Source organism: Artibeus jamaicensis, unplaced genomic scaffold (genome assembly GCF_021234435.1).
Source record: "Artibeus jamaicensis isolate MK-2021 breed Jamaican fruit bat unplaced genomic scaffold, CSHL_Jam_final scaffold_1031, whole genome shotgun sequence".
Lineage (NCBI taxonomy): Eukaryota > Metazoa > Chordata > Mammalia > Chiroptera > Phyllostomidae > Artibeus > Artibeus jamaicensis.
The window spans coordinates 4,860,889-4,881,241 of NW_026522026.1; the positions used below are offsets into that span (position 1 = coordinate 4,860,889).

Below are 20,353 nucleotides of genomic sequence, written 5' to 3' on the forward strand. Positions count from 1 at the left end.
AGTCCCTCTAAGTAAGCTTCTTCCCAAGTGGATACACTAGTTGCAAAAGCTAAATTGTTACTCTTAGATCTTTTTCTTTCTTTTTTTTTTTTACTCTTAGTTCTTAAGTATGCTGATACTGTTTTCTGCTAAGGTTTATCCTGGAAATCTGAAACCTAATAAGGCTACTGCTTTTCTTTCCTCCCTCTCTGTATTCCTTTCTTTCCTTATCTCATAAATATTTATAAAGTGCCTGGAGTGTGAAAGACAAGACACACTAAACAGTCCAGGAGATCTGAGGATATTTTAACATATGTCATGAGTAACATATGAGAAATTTCTGAAGGAGTATGTGTTCACAAATATGATAATATATTACACTATAATCATTATGTTACATTGAATATTATAGGAATAACATTCTGAATTATTTTGAAAACACTAAGTAGATATGCTTTTCATTCCCTCTATGAAGTCTGTTCTGTCTGTATGCTGATCACTTTTAAGATTAAATCAGTGGGCAGGAAAAGTTATATAATACCACAACCACTGGATTCATAGGACAGAGCAGAAGGAAATAGCATAAATGAAGTACCCAAACAGGAAATGGGAGTAGAAGAATTAATTGTAGAACAGAAAGAAAAGGAGAAGTGGAAGAGATTAGACTCCTACATCTTGGCTCCTCTGGGCTGAAACCCTGGAAAAGGGTTTGATGTAGCAGTTTAGAAACAACTGGATATGTTTCAGGAAATCTTTGAGCAGTGGAAATTATTTTCTTGCCTCTCCTTGGATCATTTTCAAGGTCTCTTAGAACAGCAACACGTCTAATGTGGGACCACCCACACAATTAAGGTGAAAATAGCAAAATAGCAGAACGAGCCCGGGGTAGACATAAGTTTCTCTCCACTTTTCTATAAAATCAAGGTTGGAGATGGAATTCCTGGGTTTTGCTTTGGGCATAATGAAGGTAACTGGGACACAAACCAGTTGTGATCTATGAGGCGTTCAGCAAGGCCAGTCAAGGAAGCTCATCTAGGGTTTGTGGGAGGACCACCTAATAAGGTGAGAATGACATAGAGATTGTCCTTCAGAGTATCCAACGCCAGGCAGCTAGCAGAAGACCACAGTGTAGATGAAGAACCACATGCAAAAAGGAAACTGTATTTCTCTGTATTGGAAATCAACTTAATTCACAAACCCTTATGTCCACTGATGGTGAAAATGTTGATTTTGCAATTAAAATTTAGTCACTTATGAGTGGAAACAGCCTTCTTTAAATATATATTTAAGTATAGAATTGTTTTCTCCATTTTTCTTTTTTTGTCTAATTTTAAAATTATTTTTATTATCGGTGTCACTGTTTATTGTATTTTTTTCCATTACTGTGTATCCCTGTTATCCCCCCCCCCCCCCCAGTAATCACCACACTGTTGTTCATGTCCATGAGGGCTTTTTCCTTTTTGCTTGATCCTTCCACCCAGAGCTGTTCCACCCTTAATCCTTCCACAACACTCCTGTCCCCTACTCCAACCCCCCAGAACTGTCAGCCTGCTTTCTATCTATGAGTCTGTCTTTATTTTGCATATTAGTTTTTCCCCTTGGGTCCTTTCAAAGAGCAATCTGCCCTGCCATTGGACAAGAGGTATCCTGTTCTGATGCTGACCTCTAGTGGTCACTGGCCTTCAGTGAGATGTCTAATTCCCCCTGGTCTTTGGATGATGGTAATTTATATTTACTGCAATATGTCTTTCCCTTAGCCTCCAGTCTCTGTAATAAATGGTATATGTACTTCGCATTACCTTATCACAACTATAAGCGCATTTGGATCTTTCAGGTCTCTTTCAGCCTTTCTCGTGAGCCATTGCAACATTTCAGGTGCTTTACAGTGGTGGCCTTTTAAATCAAGATGCAAATAACTGTGAGGCCACATGAAGACATTACAAGGAGTATGTGGACAAGGTTTCTGTCTTTTATCATTTAAAAAATCAGATGTGTTTAGGTATGATTTATATACATAAAATTCATCAATTTTAAGTGTACAGTTCTGTAATTTTTGAGAAACATTTATCATCATTAACCACCATACCATCATGATATAAAACATTTCATCACCTCCAAAAAGTTCCTTCATGCTCTTTGTAGTCCCTCTCCTCCCTCAGCCCAAGGCTCTGAAAATCACTGATCTGTTTTCTATTGCAGCTGTTTTCCCTTTTCTAGAATATTACCTAAATATTATTATACACTATGTAGCCTGTTGTGACTGCCTCTTTAACATAATGCTTTTGAGATTCATCTGTGCTGTTACACCTATCAAGTAGTTCATTCCTTTTTAAGAAACAGCATCATTAAGCTTTGGCCACGTGGCTCAGCTGGTTGGAATGTCGTTCCATGTACCAAAAGGTTGCAGGTTTGATTCCCTGTCAGGGCACATGCCTAGGTTGTGGGCTTGATCCCCAGTTAGGACTCATGTGAGAGGCAACCAGTTGATATTTCAGTGTTTCTTTCTCTCCCCGTCTTCATTCCTTCCTCTCGCTCTCTTTCTTTCCTCTGTTTCTGAAACCAATGGAAACATGTCCTTGTGTGAGGATTTAAAAAATAAACAAAAAAAACCCAGCATTATTGAGATGTAATTCAGATACTATATACAGTTCACCCATTTAAAGTGTACAAGATTTCTAGTATATTCCTAGAATTATGCAACTATTACAATCAGTTTTAGAACTACTGATCTAAAGAAGGAAGTTTGTTTCTTTTTATTGCTAAAGTAGGATTTAATTTGTTTTTCCATGGACCAGTTGATGGAACCTTGAGTTATTTCTATCTTTTGGCTATTATGAATCAAGCTGTTATGAACATTTGAGTACAAATCTGTGTGAACATATGTATGCTTTAATTTCTCTTGGGTAAATATCTAGGATTAAGGTTACTGGATCTTATTGTAGATATACGTTTTAACTTGATATAAACTGTCAAATTGTTTTCAAAAGTACCCATATTATTACTGCTAGCAACATGTGAGAGTTTCAGTTGCTCCATCTGCATCCTCGTCAGCATTTGATGTTGTTAGTTGTTTACATTGGAGCCATTCTAGTGGATATTGTTGAGGTTTTATTTTATTTTATTTTACTTTATTTTATTTTAATCCTCACCTAAGAACATGCTTATTGACTTTAGAGAGAGGAGGAGGGCGGATGGGAGAGGAAGAGAAATATCAATTGGTTTTCTCTCAAACACACCCTGACCAGGTACCAAACCCACAATCCAGGCATGTGCCCTGACTGGTAATCGAATCTATGACCTTTTGGTTTGTGGAACGATGTTCCAACCAACTGAGCCATGCTGGCCAGGGCAATGTTGTGGTTTTAATTTATATTTACTGATGTCTATTGATGTTAAATATCTTTTCCTGCTTCTTTGTCATTCATACATTTTCCTTGGTGAAGGGTCAATTCAAATCTTTTGCTCACACCAGTCATTCAAGTCAATCTTTTCCTTGCTTGGAAAAGCTACAGAGTGTATCTCTTTTATTCATAATTTTGTTTGTGAGATTTGTCTACATTTGTATATGTGGTTAGAGATTATTCATTTTTAATGTTATACAAGATCCATTATATGAATATACCACATTTACCATTCTACTATTGGTAGGCATTTAGGTGGTTTATAGTTTTGGGCTATTATGAATAGTGCTACTAACTAATACAATTGGTTAATGCATTTTGATGTACATGCGCATGAATTTCCTGGGACACTGAATGGTTTCTTATCTAGTCAGTGAACTCTTAAGTGTTTAACTCTAATATATTCAACATCACAATCAATATATTTAGTATATGTACCCCACTCAGATGAGAATTATAGTTGCAGGTAATACCAAATCCTTCCCTTCTTCATGTTGTCACTAGACTTTGTCTATACTTAAGAATCTTAACATGTATTCTGGTTAAATGATATTCATATTTTTATTAGATCACGAATGCTTTTTAGTACCTTTTTTTTTTTTACCTGCTTGCATATCCCAGCATCTGGCACTGTGCCTGAAATATCGTAAGCTAGTTGAGTGAATGGTGATAGCCATCATCCCTTGCCAGAGATCTACACAGCAAGTCCCCTTAGTTATGCGAACCATCTAGCAAGGGTAAAGTCTGGCTTTAGTTTGACATGTCAGAGTCAAAGGGTTAGGAATGGGAAGTGATCCCTCTCTGAGAAGCTCAGAACTGAGGGCCCAGAAATGAATATGCCTTGTGGTCAGAGGGAATTGCTATGGCTTTACAAGCCTCTTAGAGATTTCATGTGTTAACAGTAATGATTCCAAGGGATGGTGCGGGGGCCAGATATAAATAGCAGAACACAAATGGGGTAATGTGCCACTGCCAAGCTGCTGCTGGGGGTGTTTATAAAAAGAAAAGCATTCCCTTCCCAGCTCTCACTGTCAACAACCTCCCATGCCGAAGACACACTGAGCACAACTGAGAGAGTGGGGAAGCAGTCTGAGACCTAGCATCATTTAAACCTCCGGCACAGGCTGAGAAGCCAGGTAAACATTTTCACTTATTTATGTCCAGACTACAGAAGGGAAGAATTTTTTAAAATCTGGTTTTCTGAGCTTACTTGGCACATATTACCTTGTGACAGTTATCTGCCACTTGTATAGGCCAAATGTTTTTTGTAAAGGAAAGTTGAACACACAAAAGTAGCATTTTGGTACTTTGAATATCTTAGTGAAACAAATGGCTTCTAAATAAAGGTGGGAATTTAGGGCCAAAGGGAAGACTATCTCCTTCCCTCTGTGCTCTCATTCCTGTATTCAGGTGCCAGAACGTGGTGATTGGAACAGTAAAATAGAAACTGTAGTTCAGTTGAGTCATTTCCACTGTGTTTTAAGTGTGTGGAAGAAACTGTAGACCACCGTTAACGGAATCTTTTCATGACTCTGGGACAGCTTCAGCCCTTAGGGCCTCTTGCTCTCCTACTTAGCCCTTTCAGCCTCATAAACATTGGGATGAATATTGGGCATTTAGCCAGAGCAGAGTTATATAATCTTATTGGAATTACTGCCTACCCAGTTCTTTCTTACTCTCATTCCCGCCATCAGGAAGTTATGCAAGACACTTGTTTCATCCTTGGGCTTTTCTTGAATGTGAATATTTGGGGGAAGGAGGTCTCCTTAGCTAACCTTCTGCTTTGTACCACTGCTAGCTTCGTCATCTACTTCATCCTGCTCAGATGGGCTTAGGTTGGTTTGCAGCGAGGTTAGAAGAGTGGATGATGTACATGGGCTCTAATTTTTGGAGAATTCTTGGAAACTTGGAGCTGGGGGACCACTATTGAAATGTCTTTGTTTTTGTTTTTTTCTAGTTGATGTTAATTTCATGTGCATGCTGAGGGGAGCTTTAGTGACAGCAAGAAAGTACGAGCACCAGTGACTATGGTGGGAGAGACAACTTATCTAGAGGAGAACGGAAAAGGATAGATTTGATCTTGAGCCAATTGCTAGCCTTCTCTGAGTTTTTGTTCCCTTCTTGTGTAATGAGAGTGTTAGACCAACAGGCAAAATCTAGGCCCTTTCAGCCACTGGAATGTGCGATAATCACTTCCTGCCCATCATGGTACCCACTCTCACCCAGAAGGAAGATAGACTATCATCCTGCTCTCCTTCCCTAAGCCTCTTTTTTTTTAATCTACTAAATTGGGATTTCTTTGTTTTAATTTAGAAGAGAAAAATGAAGACAGGACATTTTCAGATGGTCACCATGCTGCTGTCAGCTATGATTTTAATGGATATTTTCCAGGTAATGTTGGGAGTGGGAAGTCCATGGTCATTGAACAAGGCACTCTTGATGTAATGTTACCTGAGGCATCTGTGTGGGTTTTAATGCAAACAAGAGCAGATAAGTAGACTAATCAGTTTTTTCAAGTAGCTTTCATCTTTCGTTTGCATATTTGATACATGTCAATTATAGAAAGTTGAAAAATTAAAATCAAGCAAAAACAGGAGAGTAAAAATTACCCAGTCTTTCTACTCAGAGGGAAAGACTCTTAATCCATTGGTGTGTAATCTCCTTGGCTTTTTTCTGTGTGTGTATTTAATTTAAAAAAATGGGTTCATACAATCTATATATTTTTTATCTTTTAAGTTAATTCTTGCTGCAAATGTCTTTCTATGTCATTAAATATTATGAAAATATGTATTTTTTCCAAATAAAGATGACACTGCAGTGTTTGGGTACATGTTTTTTATTAAACTATTATATAATGATCATTTTCTCACATTCACTATTTTTTGATAGAACTTTTATTATTTTATTTTTGTTAATACTCTATAACATTTTTATGTAAAGTATGAGCCAGCTATCTCACTTAATTTCCACCTCTGACATTCAAGAAATTACCTCAAATCAGCGGACCCCTGACATTCAAGATGTCATAGTGATGTCACTACTGATTATTTGTCCACTGATTTGAGATCATTTCTTGAATTCTTGAAATCTTATCCATTTTTGAATTTAATATTCTAATACATTGTATATAGAATCATTATGTATTATGTTGCCTGTACTGTAGTGTGATTTTTAATTGAGATAATTCACATATAAAAATTCACCATTTTAAAGTGCACAATTCAGTGGTGTTTATAGATTCACCATTTGGGCATAGATTCACCAGTTGGGCATAGTTTCACCACTATCTCATTATAGTACATTCTTATCAACCTCAAAAGAAACCCTGTAGCTCATTAGCAATTAGACCTAATTCCCTTTTCCCCGCATCCCCTGGCCATCCCACCTATTTGCATCTTGTCTCTATGGATTTGCCTATTCTGGACATTCCGGACATTTCATCTGTGACTTCTTTCATTTAGTGTAACATTTTTAAGGTTCATCCATGTTGTAGTATGTATTAGTATTCAATACTTTATTCTTTTTTATAGCTGAATAATATTCTATTGTATGGGCATGCCACATTTTGTTTACCCATGCATTAATTTGTGGACATTCGGGTTGTTCTCGCTTTTTGGCTCTTATGAAAGAGCAGTGCTGCTGTGAGCTGTCATGTACATATTTTTGTGTGAACATATGTTTTCAGTTCTCTTAGGTGTATACATAGGAGTAGACTTGCTGGGTTGTATGGCAACTCTGTGTATAACATTTTGAGAAACTGCCACACTGCTTTCCACAGTGGCAGTACCACCTTACATTCCTACCAGCAGTGTATGGGCTTCACCTTCTCTACATACTTGCCAGCACTTGATTTCCCTATTAAGATAGCCACTCTACTGGAAATGAAGTAGGATCTCACCATGGTTTTGATTTGCATTTTTAATATTCTTTTCCAACATAATTTTAACATATTCTATAAATTTCGATAATTTCTTTTCTTGAACATTTAGATCTTTTCCACATTTAAAAAATATTTTTCTTATTTATTTTTAGAGATAGGGGAAGGAAGGGAGAGAGAAACATCAAGAGAGAAACATCAATGCATGGTTGCCTCTTGTGCACCCCCACCAGGGACCCAGCCTGCAACACAGGCATGTGCCCCAACTGGGAATTGAATGGCCAGTACCCTTTGGTTTGTAGGCCTGTACTCGATCCACTGAGCCACACCAGTCAGGACCATTCCCACATTTTTGTAATAAATTGTTGGTGATTGAATTTCATCCATATTCATCTTTGTTTGAATTGATCAGTCAGAGAAGAAAATTTATAATCGGTATGTTCATCTAACCCTTCATACCTGTCCCTTAATGTTCACTCAGTGGTCCCTGAATGGTAGTGGCATTTGTGAACTTTTTCACTGTTCAGAGCACTCGCTGTGCAGAACATGTAATCAACTGTGGCACTAGGCCAGAAAGATTTGATGTCTAAAATTAGGCATGTGGAGACTGGTTAGGGGCATAGAACAGACAGGAACATACTAGATCAACTCTGATATGATATGAGGAACGTGAGAGGTGGTGACTTCAGGATACGATGTCTTATGATATGTGGAAGTCTTAAAGATAAATCAGGCATCGGTGCCCAGCATGCCCCTGGGTACATTCTGTGCCACAGAAGAAGGCGAATTTCTTGGCTGGGCGACAGCAATGATTCAGTCTCCTGAATTCTCACTTCAAGAAACTGACCTACAGACCCAGGAGTACAGGGGTCTTTCTCAGCAGAATATTTTGTGGCTGGTAACAAAGAAAGATAGTGTCCGACGCCAGCGTAATTGCTTTGTTTGTAAAATTGTGGTATGAATTGTCTGCCCAACCTTTCATAAGGGTTGTTATGAGAACAAACATAAACCCTTCACAAAGTGCTACATAAATTTCAGTGATCTTCATTATTGCAAACATTTTGATTAAGGGGACAGACTCAGGAGCTAGATTGCCCGAGTTCAAATTTCAATTCCAGACAAGTTATTCAGCCTGCGTCTATAAAGTCTCAACTAAGGTCTCCAACTGAGAGCATAGCTGATGCAACCGATGTGCCATAGAAGTAATAGAGGAGGGTGGAAAGACAGAATGATGTGGAGGGCGTTAATTATCCTTTGCTTTGTAGAAACCCTTGACTGGTGTTCCTGGGCAGATTTGCTCATCCTGTTTTTTGATCAGTAGGCCAGAGTACAGGATTCTTATTTAGTTCAATTATTTAGATGCTTGGCTGTTGAAAGATAAATATAATGCAGATCCTACCCTTGAGGAAGTTATAGTATAATTAATATATTTCCATCATGAAACAGTTAAAAATAAAGACAGTTTGTTGAAGACCTGGTATGTGCCAGACATGGAGCTAAGACTTTGCGTATATTCATGATATCATTTAATCCTCACAACAACTCTACAATTAAAACATTACTTCCTTCCCTGGCTGGTATGGCTCAGTGGCTTGAGCGCCAGCCTGTGAACCAAACGGTTATTCATTTGATTCCCAGTCAGATCACATGCCCGGATTGCCAGCCAGGTCCCCAGTTGGGGGTGTGTGAGAGGCAGCCAATTGATGATTGGTGTTTCCCTCACACATCAATGTTTCTCTCCCTCTCTTCCCCTCTCTCTAAAAATAAATGAATAAAATCTTTATAAAGAAACATTATTTCCTTACTTTATTCCCATTTTTAGATGAAGAAATTGAAGCTCAGAAATGTCAAGTAACTTTCCCATAACTAATTAGTACTTAGTAACAGAAATGGAATGAACCCACATCAGTTTGACTCCACCCTAGGGTTAGTTACATTACACCACCCTGCTTCTACCATGCATCATTGAAAGATGAGTTAGGCCTTTTTCAGTTGTATACAGCAGAAACAGTGCAAACATGCTCAAGCAAATAGCACATTTTTTGCTTCTTACGACTAATAAAATACAGTCTTCAGGTACAGCTAGACCCAGGGCCTTAAGTAATGTTATCAGGGCTTTATCTCTCTCCACCTCTCACTTCTGCAAGCCTTTCATTCATTGGCCATATTTGCAGGCAGGATTCTTCTTGGAACTAAAAGGGTAACTGTTGCCTTCCTCAAGCCATTATTATCCTTAGAGCTTATGGTTGTACAGAAAGAAAGAATGTTCTGGTTTTTAAGCCTAATTCATTACTTATCACTGGGGCTGAAAGTGCAATCAATCCTACCCAAACCACATGGACAAGGAAGGGAGTCTCCTCTCAAGAAAAGGGGTAATATTTGTCAGTATTTATCATGTATGATATTCCATGCATGATGTTTCATATTCACTCAACAGTTTTGAGGGGTTGAATAAATCTGGCTAAGAATATTTTCAAAGCCAGGACTGCCAGCTGCTTCTTCAGTTTTATACTCGTTGGTTTTTCCTCGGTACCTCAAGGTTTAATGAATGAGTTATGGGCATAATCATACCCATATCTCACCCACTAACATTTACTCTTTCACACAAATAGGTCCTTGCTGAAAAAAACTTATCAGTAGCAATGGAATATACTTCCTACATTAAAAAACTATATATTCAAAGTTGGTTGTAAGCAAGGGAGAGATTCTTGGCAGGACATGAGAGTTGGAGGAAGTAATATGAAAGAAAATGACACACTAAATATCTTATTTCAAGAATATTTTCTTTTCCTTTGAAGGTGAAGGCTAATACGTTAGACATGGCAGATAATGCATTTGATGACGAATACCAGAAATGTTCTGATAGGATGGAAATCAAGTATATTCCCCAACTGCTCAAGGAAGAGAAAGCAAGCCATCAGCTTTTGGAAGATGTGTGGGAAAACGCGAAAGCTAAATGGGAAGCTCGGAAGACTCAGCTCTTTCTCCCTATGAGTTTTAAGGATAACCATGGAATAGCCTTGATGGCATATATTCATGAAGCTCAAGAGCAAACTCCCTTTTACCATCTGTTCAATGAAGCTGTGAAGGTGGCTGGCCAATCTCGAAAAGATTATGTCTACGGCTTCCAGTTCAAAGCTTTTCATTTTTACCTGACAAAAGCCCTGCAGTTGTTAAGAAGACCTTGTGAGGATAGCTACAAAAATGTGGTGTATAGCACAAGCCAGGCCACTTCATTTACCTTTGGAGGGCTAAACCAAGCCAGATTTGGCCATTTCACCTTGGCATATTCAGCCAAACCTCAAGTTGCAGATGACCAACACATTCTGATAACCATTCGCTCATGCTTTGGAGTTGCCATTGAAAAATTTTTTGATATAGAAAGTGCAAGTGAAAGAATTGTTTTAATACCCCTGAATGAGGTTTTTCGTGTGTCACAGGATGGGGCTGGCAACAACCTTATACTTCTCAGCACAAACAAGACCTGCAGCCACTACGAGTGTGCATTTCTCGGAGGTAAGTGTCTCTGTTCTGTCTGCTCTTGTCTGCGGGGCACGGAGTGGGATTCTGGGGACCAGGGGGAAGTCAGGAAGGAAACTGAGAGGTGTTTGAAAGAAGAAATGACAATGGTAGTTTCAGCCTAGCTCCTTTCATCCCGTTAGTTTCTTTTTCCAAAATATAATTTTATGAGAGTAATACATTTACAGTTTTATAGAAAGTTAAAAACATAAAATAGTACTTCAAGACAGCCATTCCCAACCAGGGGCAGTTTGCCCCCAGGGTCATTTGGCAATGGCTGGAAACATTTTTAGTTGTCACAGATATCCCTAGTTGCTACTAGCATCTACTGGGTAGAGGCCACGGACACTACTAAACAGTGCACAGAACAGCCCCCCACAGCCAAGTACCAGGCCCAGTAACCGGCCCAGAAGTGCCTGGCTACATTTTACAATGAAAAAATAGCACCCCCTTCCCACCCATTCCATTCCCATTTTCCACTCCTCAGTGACCTCCCTTTTTTTTTTATAATAAATTTTATTTAGTTACTTTTCAAGTACATTTTTTTATCTATTTCTCCCCCCCACCCCCCCACCCCATCTTCCCCCTCCCTCCAATTTCCCCTCCCCCAGTCCTCATCCCTGTGTCTTTCATACTTGTTCCTCAAAATCCCTCCCCCTTTTTCCCCTTAAATTCCCTTCCCTCTCCCCTCTGGTCGCTGCCCACTTGTTCTCTATTTCAGTGTCTTTGTTTTTATTCTGTTTGCTTGTTTGTTTTATTCTTTAGCTTCCTGTCAAAGGTGAGATCATATGGTGTTTGTCCTTCAATGCCTGACGTATTTCACTCAGCATAATGCTTTCCAGTTCCATCCATGTTGTTGCAAAGGGTAGTAGCTCCTTCTTTCTCTGCCTTTTTTTTTTTTAGCTTTTTTTTTCCAGGTACTTACTGTCATGTTTCTAAGGAATAACATATTTCTGGATTTTTATGTGCTGACTTCACGGTACAGAGAATGAATATTTAGCTCTCATATAGCGTGCATTAATTAGGAATTCTTTATTGCATTGAGCTGTAATAGAAAACCTACCTGAGAACTCTCACTTAGTAAGAAGTCTACAGGTAGGCTGTCCAGACATGGTACAGTGGCTCCGCTATGTTCTCAGTAACTCAAGCTCTTTCCGTTCTCCCAGCCTTAGCATGTTGGTTTCTTGATTCATGTTTGCAGTATAACTGTTGTAACTATAGGCGTCAGGCCCTGTTTAAGACAAAAACAAGGGGAAGGGGGATGGCATGCAAATCTGCCTGTTTAATCAGGGAAGCAAACCTTTTCCTAGAAACTCTTAGTAGATTTCTGATTACATATTATTGACTGGAACAGCCACATAGTCATTCATAACTACAAGAAAAGCTTGGAAAGGAGGTAATTCACATTTCCAACCTCTATAGTGCAGGGAGGCAAGGGACAAGGGAATTAGAAATAGCTGTTAAGTGAGTAAATTAAAAGCTTCTAATACCCGTCACCCTCCTCCTCCACACCCATGCATTTCCCCCTTCCCATTCTCCCAGTGTAGTGAAGACGGTAGCCTTTACAAACCTCTTTTACTCCAGGGTGATTAGTCATGTGATTCTTAATACTTTTTAGCTTTTTATATCCCATCAATAATTTACTGCCAAGTCCTTAGAAATGTAACTCTCCTCCTAATACATTCAGACGCTCTCTTTTCTTTTTCTGGATGTGCTCCTCCTATATTCCCCCATCCTCCTGCTGTATGACATGCTCTGTAGGTCTGTTGAGTATCTTGGAATCTCTTCACACTACTTACTATTCTGAGACTTTCTCTTGCTTCTCCCGTGAGGAATCCCCTGTGTCTTAAGGTTCTTTCTCTTCTTTGAATTACTCCTTTGTTTGGTAGAGTAAGAGTTCTCTGGGAATTTTCTGAGAGAAGAGACATTGAGGCAAATTTTCTAAGACTGCATGTCTGAAAAAACACCTATCTTTAGGCTTGAATAGTAATTTGTGTAGATTTGTATTTCTGTTTCAGAAGTTATTTTCCTAGGAACTTTGGAGATTCCTCCACTGCTCTAGTTGCTAGTATTGCTGTTGGAAAGGGTGAAGCCATTCTAATTACTAAAACTTTAAATGAGACCGGTTTTTTTTCTTTTCCCTCAGGAAGGTTTTAAGATTTTTCTTTATCCTCAGCATTCTGAAATTTTATGGTGTTGTGCCTTGGTGTATGTGAGTAATGGGTTAACAAAATTCTTTCTACTTCCTCCTATGAAAATGGCTTCCTGTTGATCTTCTTTTAGCACTTTTTCTCTGAAATCTACCAAAGGTGGAATTCCTAATAGTAAGCTTAGTCCTTCATTAGTAATGTGCATCTGATCTGGAAAGATTGCAAATGAACTGCAAATAGTTGCAAGGAAGCCATAGTGTCAGACATTCCTATGTGCACTGTGGCCTACCCAGGTGTTCTTTTGCTGAGTCCTGGCAGCACACCCCTGGTATACTGATAGAAGAGATATTGTCTTCTGTGACAGACAATGTGGTGCAAGGCTGTCAAGTTAGAATGGTTCCTGCACCCATCCGCGTAACCTTGTTTCCTTGTAACTGAACATCACACTGGGGCTAAAAGCCCTGGACTGCTGTAAGGACTTGCACTGAAGGGATGACTCTCACGCTGTCCTGTTGCTAAATAGTATGCTATGTTACTTGCATTCTTCTGCAAACATGGTGAGGAGATGGCCTTTTGGGGTGTTCTGAGTGTGATCATCTGGCTGAACCCCAAACTGTGGCTGCTGGTCAGGAAGAGTAGTTATTGCAATGGGGCCTCAGGAGCGGGGTGGACATTTAGACCTTGACTCAATGTGGGTAAGGCCCTATGAGATTAAAATAGGTGTGGAAGTGCTGATGAGACATCGTGCCCAGGTAGGGGCTGATCCACTTATGAATTAATGGCAGAAGCTATGTAGCCTTTGAGGTGCTTGGGTGCTTAAGGCTGTTCTTGTTACAGAACATGGACCTGAGGGGAGATCAATTATTGGCTCACCCAGGGATGCCAAAAACTGTTACAGAGCACCCACACACACAGGACCAAGGGGGGCACAATATACTATTACCAAAAGGAACCCCCACTAGGTTCGTTTGTCTGCTGCCTTAGGAAAGATGTCTCTCAATGCCAGAGATTTGTGAAAAGGAAAGGAAAGGTTTATTTAATGCTATACAGACTTAAAGTAGTGACCTAATGTCCTCATTAATATATCGAAGTCCTTTTGGATACCCACAAATGCCCATAGCTCTTCCTTCTCCCCCTGCCCTAATTTGGGGTACTGTAACTCTGAAAAAGAAGCACACATCTGTGTTTCAGGCTCCTGACACTGTCAGCTGTGTCACCGTCTAGGCAGGATCTCTAATTAATCCAAAGCCACGTGGCATCTTCTCATTGCCTACTGGCAAGAGTTCTTTTACTCTTTTTCCAGGCAAAGTCTCTCCTGCTTCCCAGGCCACGTGGCCAAAGGGAGCACCCCAAAGCTGCATGGTCCTCTTCTACCAAAGCTGCAGGGGTCCCCACTCTAGACACAACCACATGGTCCTCTTCTCTCCCCCAAAGCTGTGGGGAGGGCAGGGGTTGCCACTCTGCCAAAGCCGAGTGGCAGTTCCCTGCTAAAGCCACATGGTGATTCTCCCCCACTCTGCCAGAAGCTGAGTGGCTGTCCCTGCACTGCCACAGCTGTGTAATCCTCCCCTCAATGGCTGCTGAGTCTCCATTTAAATCCCTGCGCCAGGCCTGCTCTGCAGCCCCATTTCTGACTCCTACAATCACCCTCACTTGCCAGCACCCCCTGTATCCTTCTAGCTTTACTGGGCTGCCATAGTGGGTCTGGGCAGGTGTGGCTCTGTGTCATGGAGGGAATCCTCTCCAAGCTCTCATGCAGGCACGGTAACCTGGGGGACCTGCCCCAGTTACATCTTGGTGGGGGAAGTCCCTTTCTATCCCCCCGGCTCAGAGCATGGCCACAGCTATTTAGCATATTGATGAAGCCAGTTAAAGGTATGTTATAGATATAGATATATATAGATATAGGTATGTTAAATGACCATGCCATGGATTAGCTGCAAAGCTGTTGCTGTACAAAATAGCCCTCAATGGCCCTGCTCCATTTGTCCCTTCCCCCAACTCACACCTGAGGGGGGGGAGGACATCTTGTATATCTTTCTAATATTTCCTAGTCACCCTGAGTTCTGGACCCCATTCCAAATCCCTATTTGGGGCCCCCCTCTTGGCTGCACCCTGTTATACTCTTGCATGATCCTAAGAGTGAGTGCTTCCTTAAAGACTGCATTCAGCACCTCATTTACCTCACCCTAGTCCTGGTCCTAAGTTGCAAGGAATTGAGAATAACTGTTCACCTTGAGGGGTGATGGCTACAATGAGTAAATTTGTGTAGAAAGAAAAGGTGCCCATGTTCCTCATCAATACATCAGGCCTAACCAAAACCCAGGCCAGTTGGAGCCAGCTCATACCAGCTTATGGGAACTGACCGTGGGCATGTATCTCTTCCCAGCTTCTCTTACATCACAGTGGCTTAATATTGGGTATGGTTGAAAGTTATACCACAGGACCCAGCAAACTCCCACCATAGAACTTGTTCAACTTTATCAGCACATCACAGCCAGAAACCCAGTTGCATCTGGGCTGACAAAATGATGCTCCTGATGCCTTTAGCCAAATGCCATTTGTGGAGGCTGTGGTTGTTTACAAACCCTGGCTGCAGTAGCTACCGGCCAAATCAGTCACTGGCATCACGCTGATCGACAGAGGCATGCATTGAAGCCCGCAGATTCATGTTTGTGCGTAGAATTATGGTGAGCAAAAAGGGGTGGCCATTGGGTTGATTCAGAATGAGGGGGGCAGCGTGCTGAGAGTGGCTCAGACCTGCATAGGCAAGTGCATTATGAGCCCCGTGGGAGGGAGGGGAAAGGGGAATGAGCACACCCCTGTGGGCCTGCCTACAAGGTCAGGCAGAGGCTCCAAGGCAGGTTAATATTCAAACCAGCCACAAGAGGAGAGGCTGTGGAGGCTCACGTGTACTATTTGGAGAGCTCTGACAAAGTCAGGCCCACACACTTGATTGCATGATTTAATGCCAAACTGAAGCCTAACCAATGTCCTCTGCTGCCATCTAGAGACAACTAAGGGGAACCTAGGGTCAAAAACTCGATCATTAAAGCTAGGCTGTTTGAAACACTGTGAAGGACAATAGCCAGAGCTTTTCAAAGCAAACCAGACCCTGGCCTGTGTGGTTAAGTTGTCTCGAGTGTCATCCTGTATATAGAAGGGTTGCAGGTTTGATTCTTGGCCAGGGAACATGCCCAGACTGCAGGTTTAATCTCTGGTCAGGGTGCATGCAAAAGGCAACAATTGATCTCTCTCTCTCTATCTCTCCATCACCCACCCCCTGGCCCAATGCCTTCCTCTCTCTCCAAAACCCATGAAAAAAAATGTCCTCAGGTGAGGATTAAATAAATAAAAGCCAGGATGATACAATTAGAACATTGTTCTATTGTGACTAATTTTGGATGAAAAAAGACTCAGCTGTAAAAAAAAAAAAAAAAAAAAGGAAATTTTACCCTTTGCAGCAGCATGGATGCACCTGGAGAACATTATGCTAAGTTAAGTAAGCCAGTCAGAGAAAGATAAATACCATATGATTTCACTCATATGTGGAATCTAATGAACAAAGTGAACCGAGAAGCAAAATAGAGACAGACTCAGAGATGGAGAGCAGGCTGGCAGCGCTGAGGGGGCGTGGAAGGGTTGAGCAAAAAGGAAAAAGGACTCGTGTGGTGATTGGGGGGGTGAGGTAAAAGGGGGACAAATGGTAATGGAAAAATACAATAAAAAATTTTTTTAAGTTACACTGTACTAAATTTAGTGCTAACACAGTCCTGTGTTATTGTTTTACACTTATGATTTCCAAAATAAAAAAGTGTTGTGGGCCTTACAAAAACGAATTAGCTAAAAAAAATAAGAAGTTCTGTTTGTTAGGGCCTGGAGAGAATACCAGCGTCCCATTAGATAATGTGACTCCCGGTGGTCAAGGTGTAAACTTAGTGTTAATTCAAGACTGTGGGAGTGAACTGTGCATAAATGGTAACAAAACCCTTTATTCCTTCTCATGGGAGAATCGCCACAGGTTAATCTGCTATACTGTTTTCCCAGAGAAACTGATAAAGGTACAATGTCAGCTATACAACTAGGCTACACTCCTTATTGTTAAATAAGATGAAACCAGACTAAGTGAGAGAGAGAGAGCAAGAAGCAGTGCCAGCAAGTCTTTCGCATCCTATTAACAGCAGTGACATCTCATCCTTTTGGCTATATTCCATTTGCTAGAAGCAAGTCACTAGCTTCAGTCCACACTGAAGAGGAGAGGATTACTAAGGGTGTGAAAACCAGGAGGCAGGATCTCAGGGAGCCATGTTGGTAGCTGCTTACCGTAATCCCAATCCATTATAGTCTGTCGCCTCCCCTTGGGGGTGATCCACATTGACTGCCCTTTGTAATGATGAGCTCCACGGTGACTTCTGCAGGCAGAGAAGAGCAGCCACAGAACCACTGGGGGCAAAGGCAGCAACCAGTTTCATATATTGGCATTTTTTTATCTGTTTACTGAGGCTGTATGGAATTTCTCTTCATTTACTAAAGTGAAAGCAGGTGTTGTAGGATTGTCCATTCACCCACAGAGGTCAGGACGAGCACACCCACACAAAAGAAGAGGAATATATTCTTCTTCGAATTCCCCTCACTCTCCGACCCCTAGCTCCTTGGTGCTTGGGAACTCAGTCAAAGCAGAGGTCAGTATGATTATGGCCAACTTGTAGGTAGTTGAAGACAGCCAGACCAGACGGTCCTATAGAGATCTTCAGTGGGGAAGCTGGTAGAATGTTCATTTGAGGTCCCAGAGTTTCATAATGATTTCCTTGCTGGGGTAGATTGTAGAGTCAGAAGCTGCAGTGGAGACAATGGCTGCACACATGTGATTTACTCTGTCGGTCTCCAGAGGCTTTTCTTCATACTCGGTCACTTCATATGAGCAGACGTGTGTAACATAAAGACTGATTTCATGAGTTCTGTTTGCTGCGTTTATTTCCATAGAGAGGGACTGCACTGAGTTTTTCTTTAGTGATCCAATTCTGGTGTCTCTCTGACCTGGTCATACTGCTACGTCAGTAGTGTTGGCACATGAGAGTACATAAACATAGATGTGCATGCTCCTTGCCAGGATCATCCTTTGAAGTTCAGCTCTTCATACATAGCATCCAAGGCAGCGAACATGTTATCATCATTACAGTGAACCCATGCAGCCTTCTATTGGATTTGCCCTACCTGGGGGCAGGTTCTTTTGTTGGAGAACTGGATTTCTTTTCAGGTGTGAAGTCTTGTAGGGAAGGCCCCCACTGAGCCAGTAGTTTGGGTAAAACAGTAGGTAAGGCTTTTGTAATGTCTAATACAGAGGTTTTCAGACTCTCTCAATGGTCCTTTCCTTCCTGTTATCATAATTATTTTCACTGTTCCCAGGCTTAAAGAAATACCCCCAAATCCCACTTATTAGGTCAAGTGAAACAACTCAATAAGCATTTATTTTTTAACACCTTAGTAGCTGCTTGAAAAAATAATACACAGAAACGTTTTAAAAAGTACTATGTATATGCCTAAACCTTCTTAAACCTTGGAGTTAAATTAGACACCACCTTATTTCCTGATCCACATTGATTTTCACATGTATTTGCTTTTTATCACAATTGCTGAAAACTCAGTTTTGCCAGTGTATGATATCACCAAACAGAATATAAAATAACTTTGCAACTGCATTCTACCTCGAGCTAGTAGTTCATGCGGTGTCTGACAGATATCAACCAGGGCTGTTGTTTGTCTTGAAATTTGAAGTATCCCTTGGTGCACCTGTGAATTTGCTGTAAGATTCAGGGACACCTTTGCTAACACGTGGAAACTGCAGGTCTAAGAGATGGGCAGCCGCCTGTTTGTGAAAGTGGCTCAGGCCCGTAGGAGCCATGTTTGGCCCTTAACTAGAGGTAAAATTTTTGTGTGGCAGTACATCTTTTGGGAGTTTTTACTCTCTTATGGGACTAATTCAGAGAGAATCCATTGCCTGTTAGGACATTGGGTCGTAGAGTTATGCCTTTTATTCAGTGAGAAATTCTGTCTCAGATAGGCCCATAACAGGCTGGCAGTAGCAGCTTTACGAAGGGAGGAAGTCCTTGTGTTCAGAGGCCCAGTGGCTGACAAGAGCTGCTGTAGTCTTGTCACCAGATTCCAATCAGCCGTGAGTCAGGTCACAGACGTCTGTGATGTCTTGGGATCTGAAGGACATAGGGAACCCCTGGGAGGGCTTAACTCACTATTGTCTAAAGTGCTCTTCAGGCCTCTTACTGTAGCATTCCTTAGTAGAATGGCAATTTATGTGTTCCAGTGTGTTTTATGGAAATAGGCACTATTCCTGATCCTGTGGGTTCTTCCCCTGGCCTCTGGTAGTTTCCTCACACATATAAGCTGATCAGCACTTAGCTGAATACTCAAGGGAAATCCTTTTGTTAATGGGAGAAACCTGGTTCTTCTTGCTGATGCATGAAAGAATTACAAATCAGATCTATCAGCCGTGCAGTCAGGGTTTATTAGTGATCTGATCCCATGGAAGAGAACAGGCCTAGCTAAGGGGGTGGGAGGGTGCAGTGTAAAAGGTACAGGTTCAGGGTGGTGAAAGTAAGGGTGGCTGAAGGCTGGGGTGGCCAGAGAGCCAAGAGCAGCAAGAGCAGGAGTCCTTTGTTCTGAGGACTTACATAGTTGGCAGGATGAGTGTGAGAAGTTATATATTGATTGACAGGTAAAGGTAGTGCCAGCTTTCCTGGGGGCACGTGACTGCCCAAACTTAGGTAGGTGTGGGAGTCTGTTAGCCTGAATCCTTATCTTGTTCTAAACTCCATTTTTTCATCTTATAAAACAGATATGTGACAGGAGGCAGTTCATTACAGTTGGGGCAATTAAATAAATTATTTATGGGCTCTTTCTTTAAGCATTAGAGACTCCCTCATAAAACGGATAGTGACCAGAGATAGGCAATGAACCAAAGTTGGCTTATGGGCATCTTCTTTGGGCACTGTGGACACTCTCCCACCTTCCAGGCCTTGGGATGAAAACACAGTTTCAAGGCTTTCTTTCCCAGATAGTGGAGACGATTCCTAGAATTGAAGGACTTCCCTTCTCCCATGCTAACATTGCATTTCTTGTGACGTTGGAACACATGGCAATATTATTGGACCAGGCTCAGGACTGCTGAGTTAGTGGGTGAGATATGTCTCCACCTCCTCCCAGCCTTGGTTTGCTATTCATTCTACCTAAATGCTAAAAGGCATTTCCTGGCAACCAGGATGCTAGGTGCTGGCCAGCAACAGCAGAGCAGTCTCAGCGCTCCTCCTCTGCTGTCTCCTGTCTCACTTGGACGACCTCAGGGCTCTCTGCCTGAGTGGTTCCCTTCTCTGTAGTACTGTGTAATAACCAAATTGTCCTAGTATTTTCTTTGT

The 20,353-nt window shown here is 41.2% G+C and overlaps 1 protein-coding gene across 4 annotated transcripts in view; it reads left to right on the plus strand.

The window, feature by feature from the left end:
* Window positions 1-4,388: 4,388 nt before the first annotated feature.
* ART3 (ADP-ribosyltransferase 3 (inactive)) overlaps window positions 4,389-20,353 on the plus strand; it is a 35,752-nt gene continuing 19,787 nt past the window's right edge. For all 4 annotated transcript variants that reach the window (XM_037150230.2, XM_053655677.1, XM_053655676.1 and 1 more), the window contains exons 1-3: window positions 4,389-4,516; window positions 5,694-5,771; window positions 10,056-10,773. In XM_037150230.2, coding sequence (XP_037006125.2) covers window positions 5,703-5,771; window positions 10,056-10,773 — 787 coding nt within the window. In that variant the 5' untranslated portion in view covers window positions 4,389-4,516; window positions 5,694-5,702. The remainder of the gene's footprint in view (window positions 4,517-5,693; window positions 5,772-10,055; window positions 10,774-20,353) is intronic.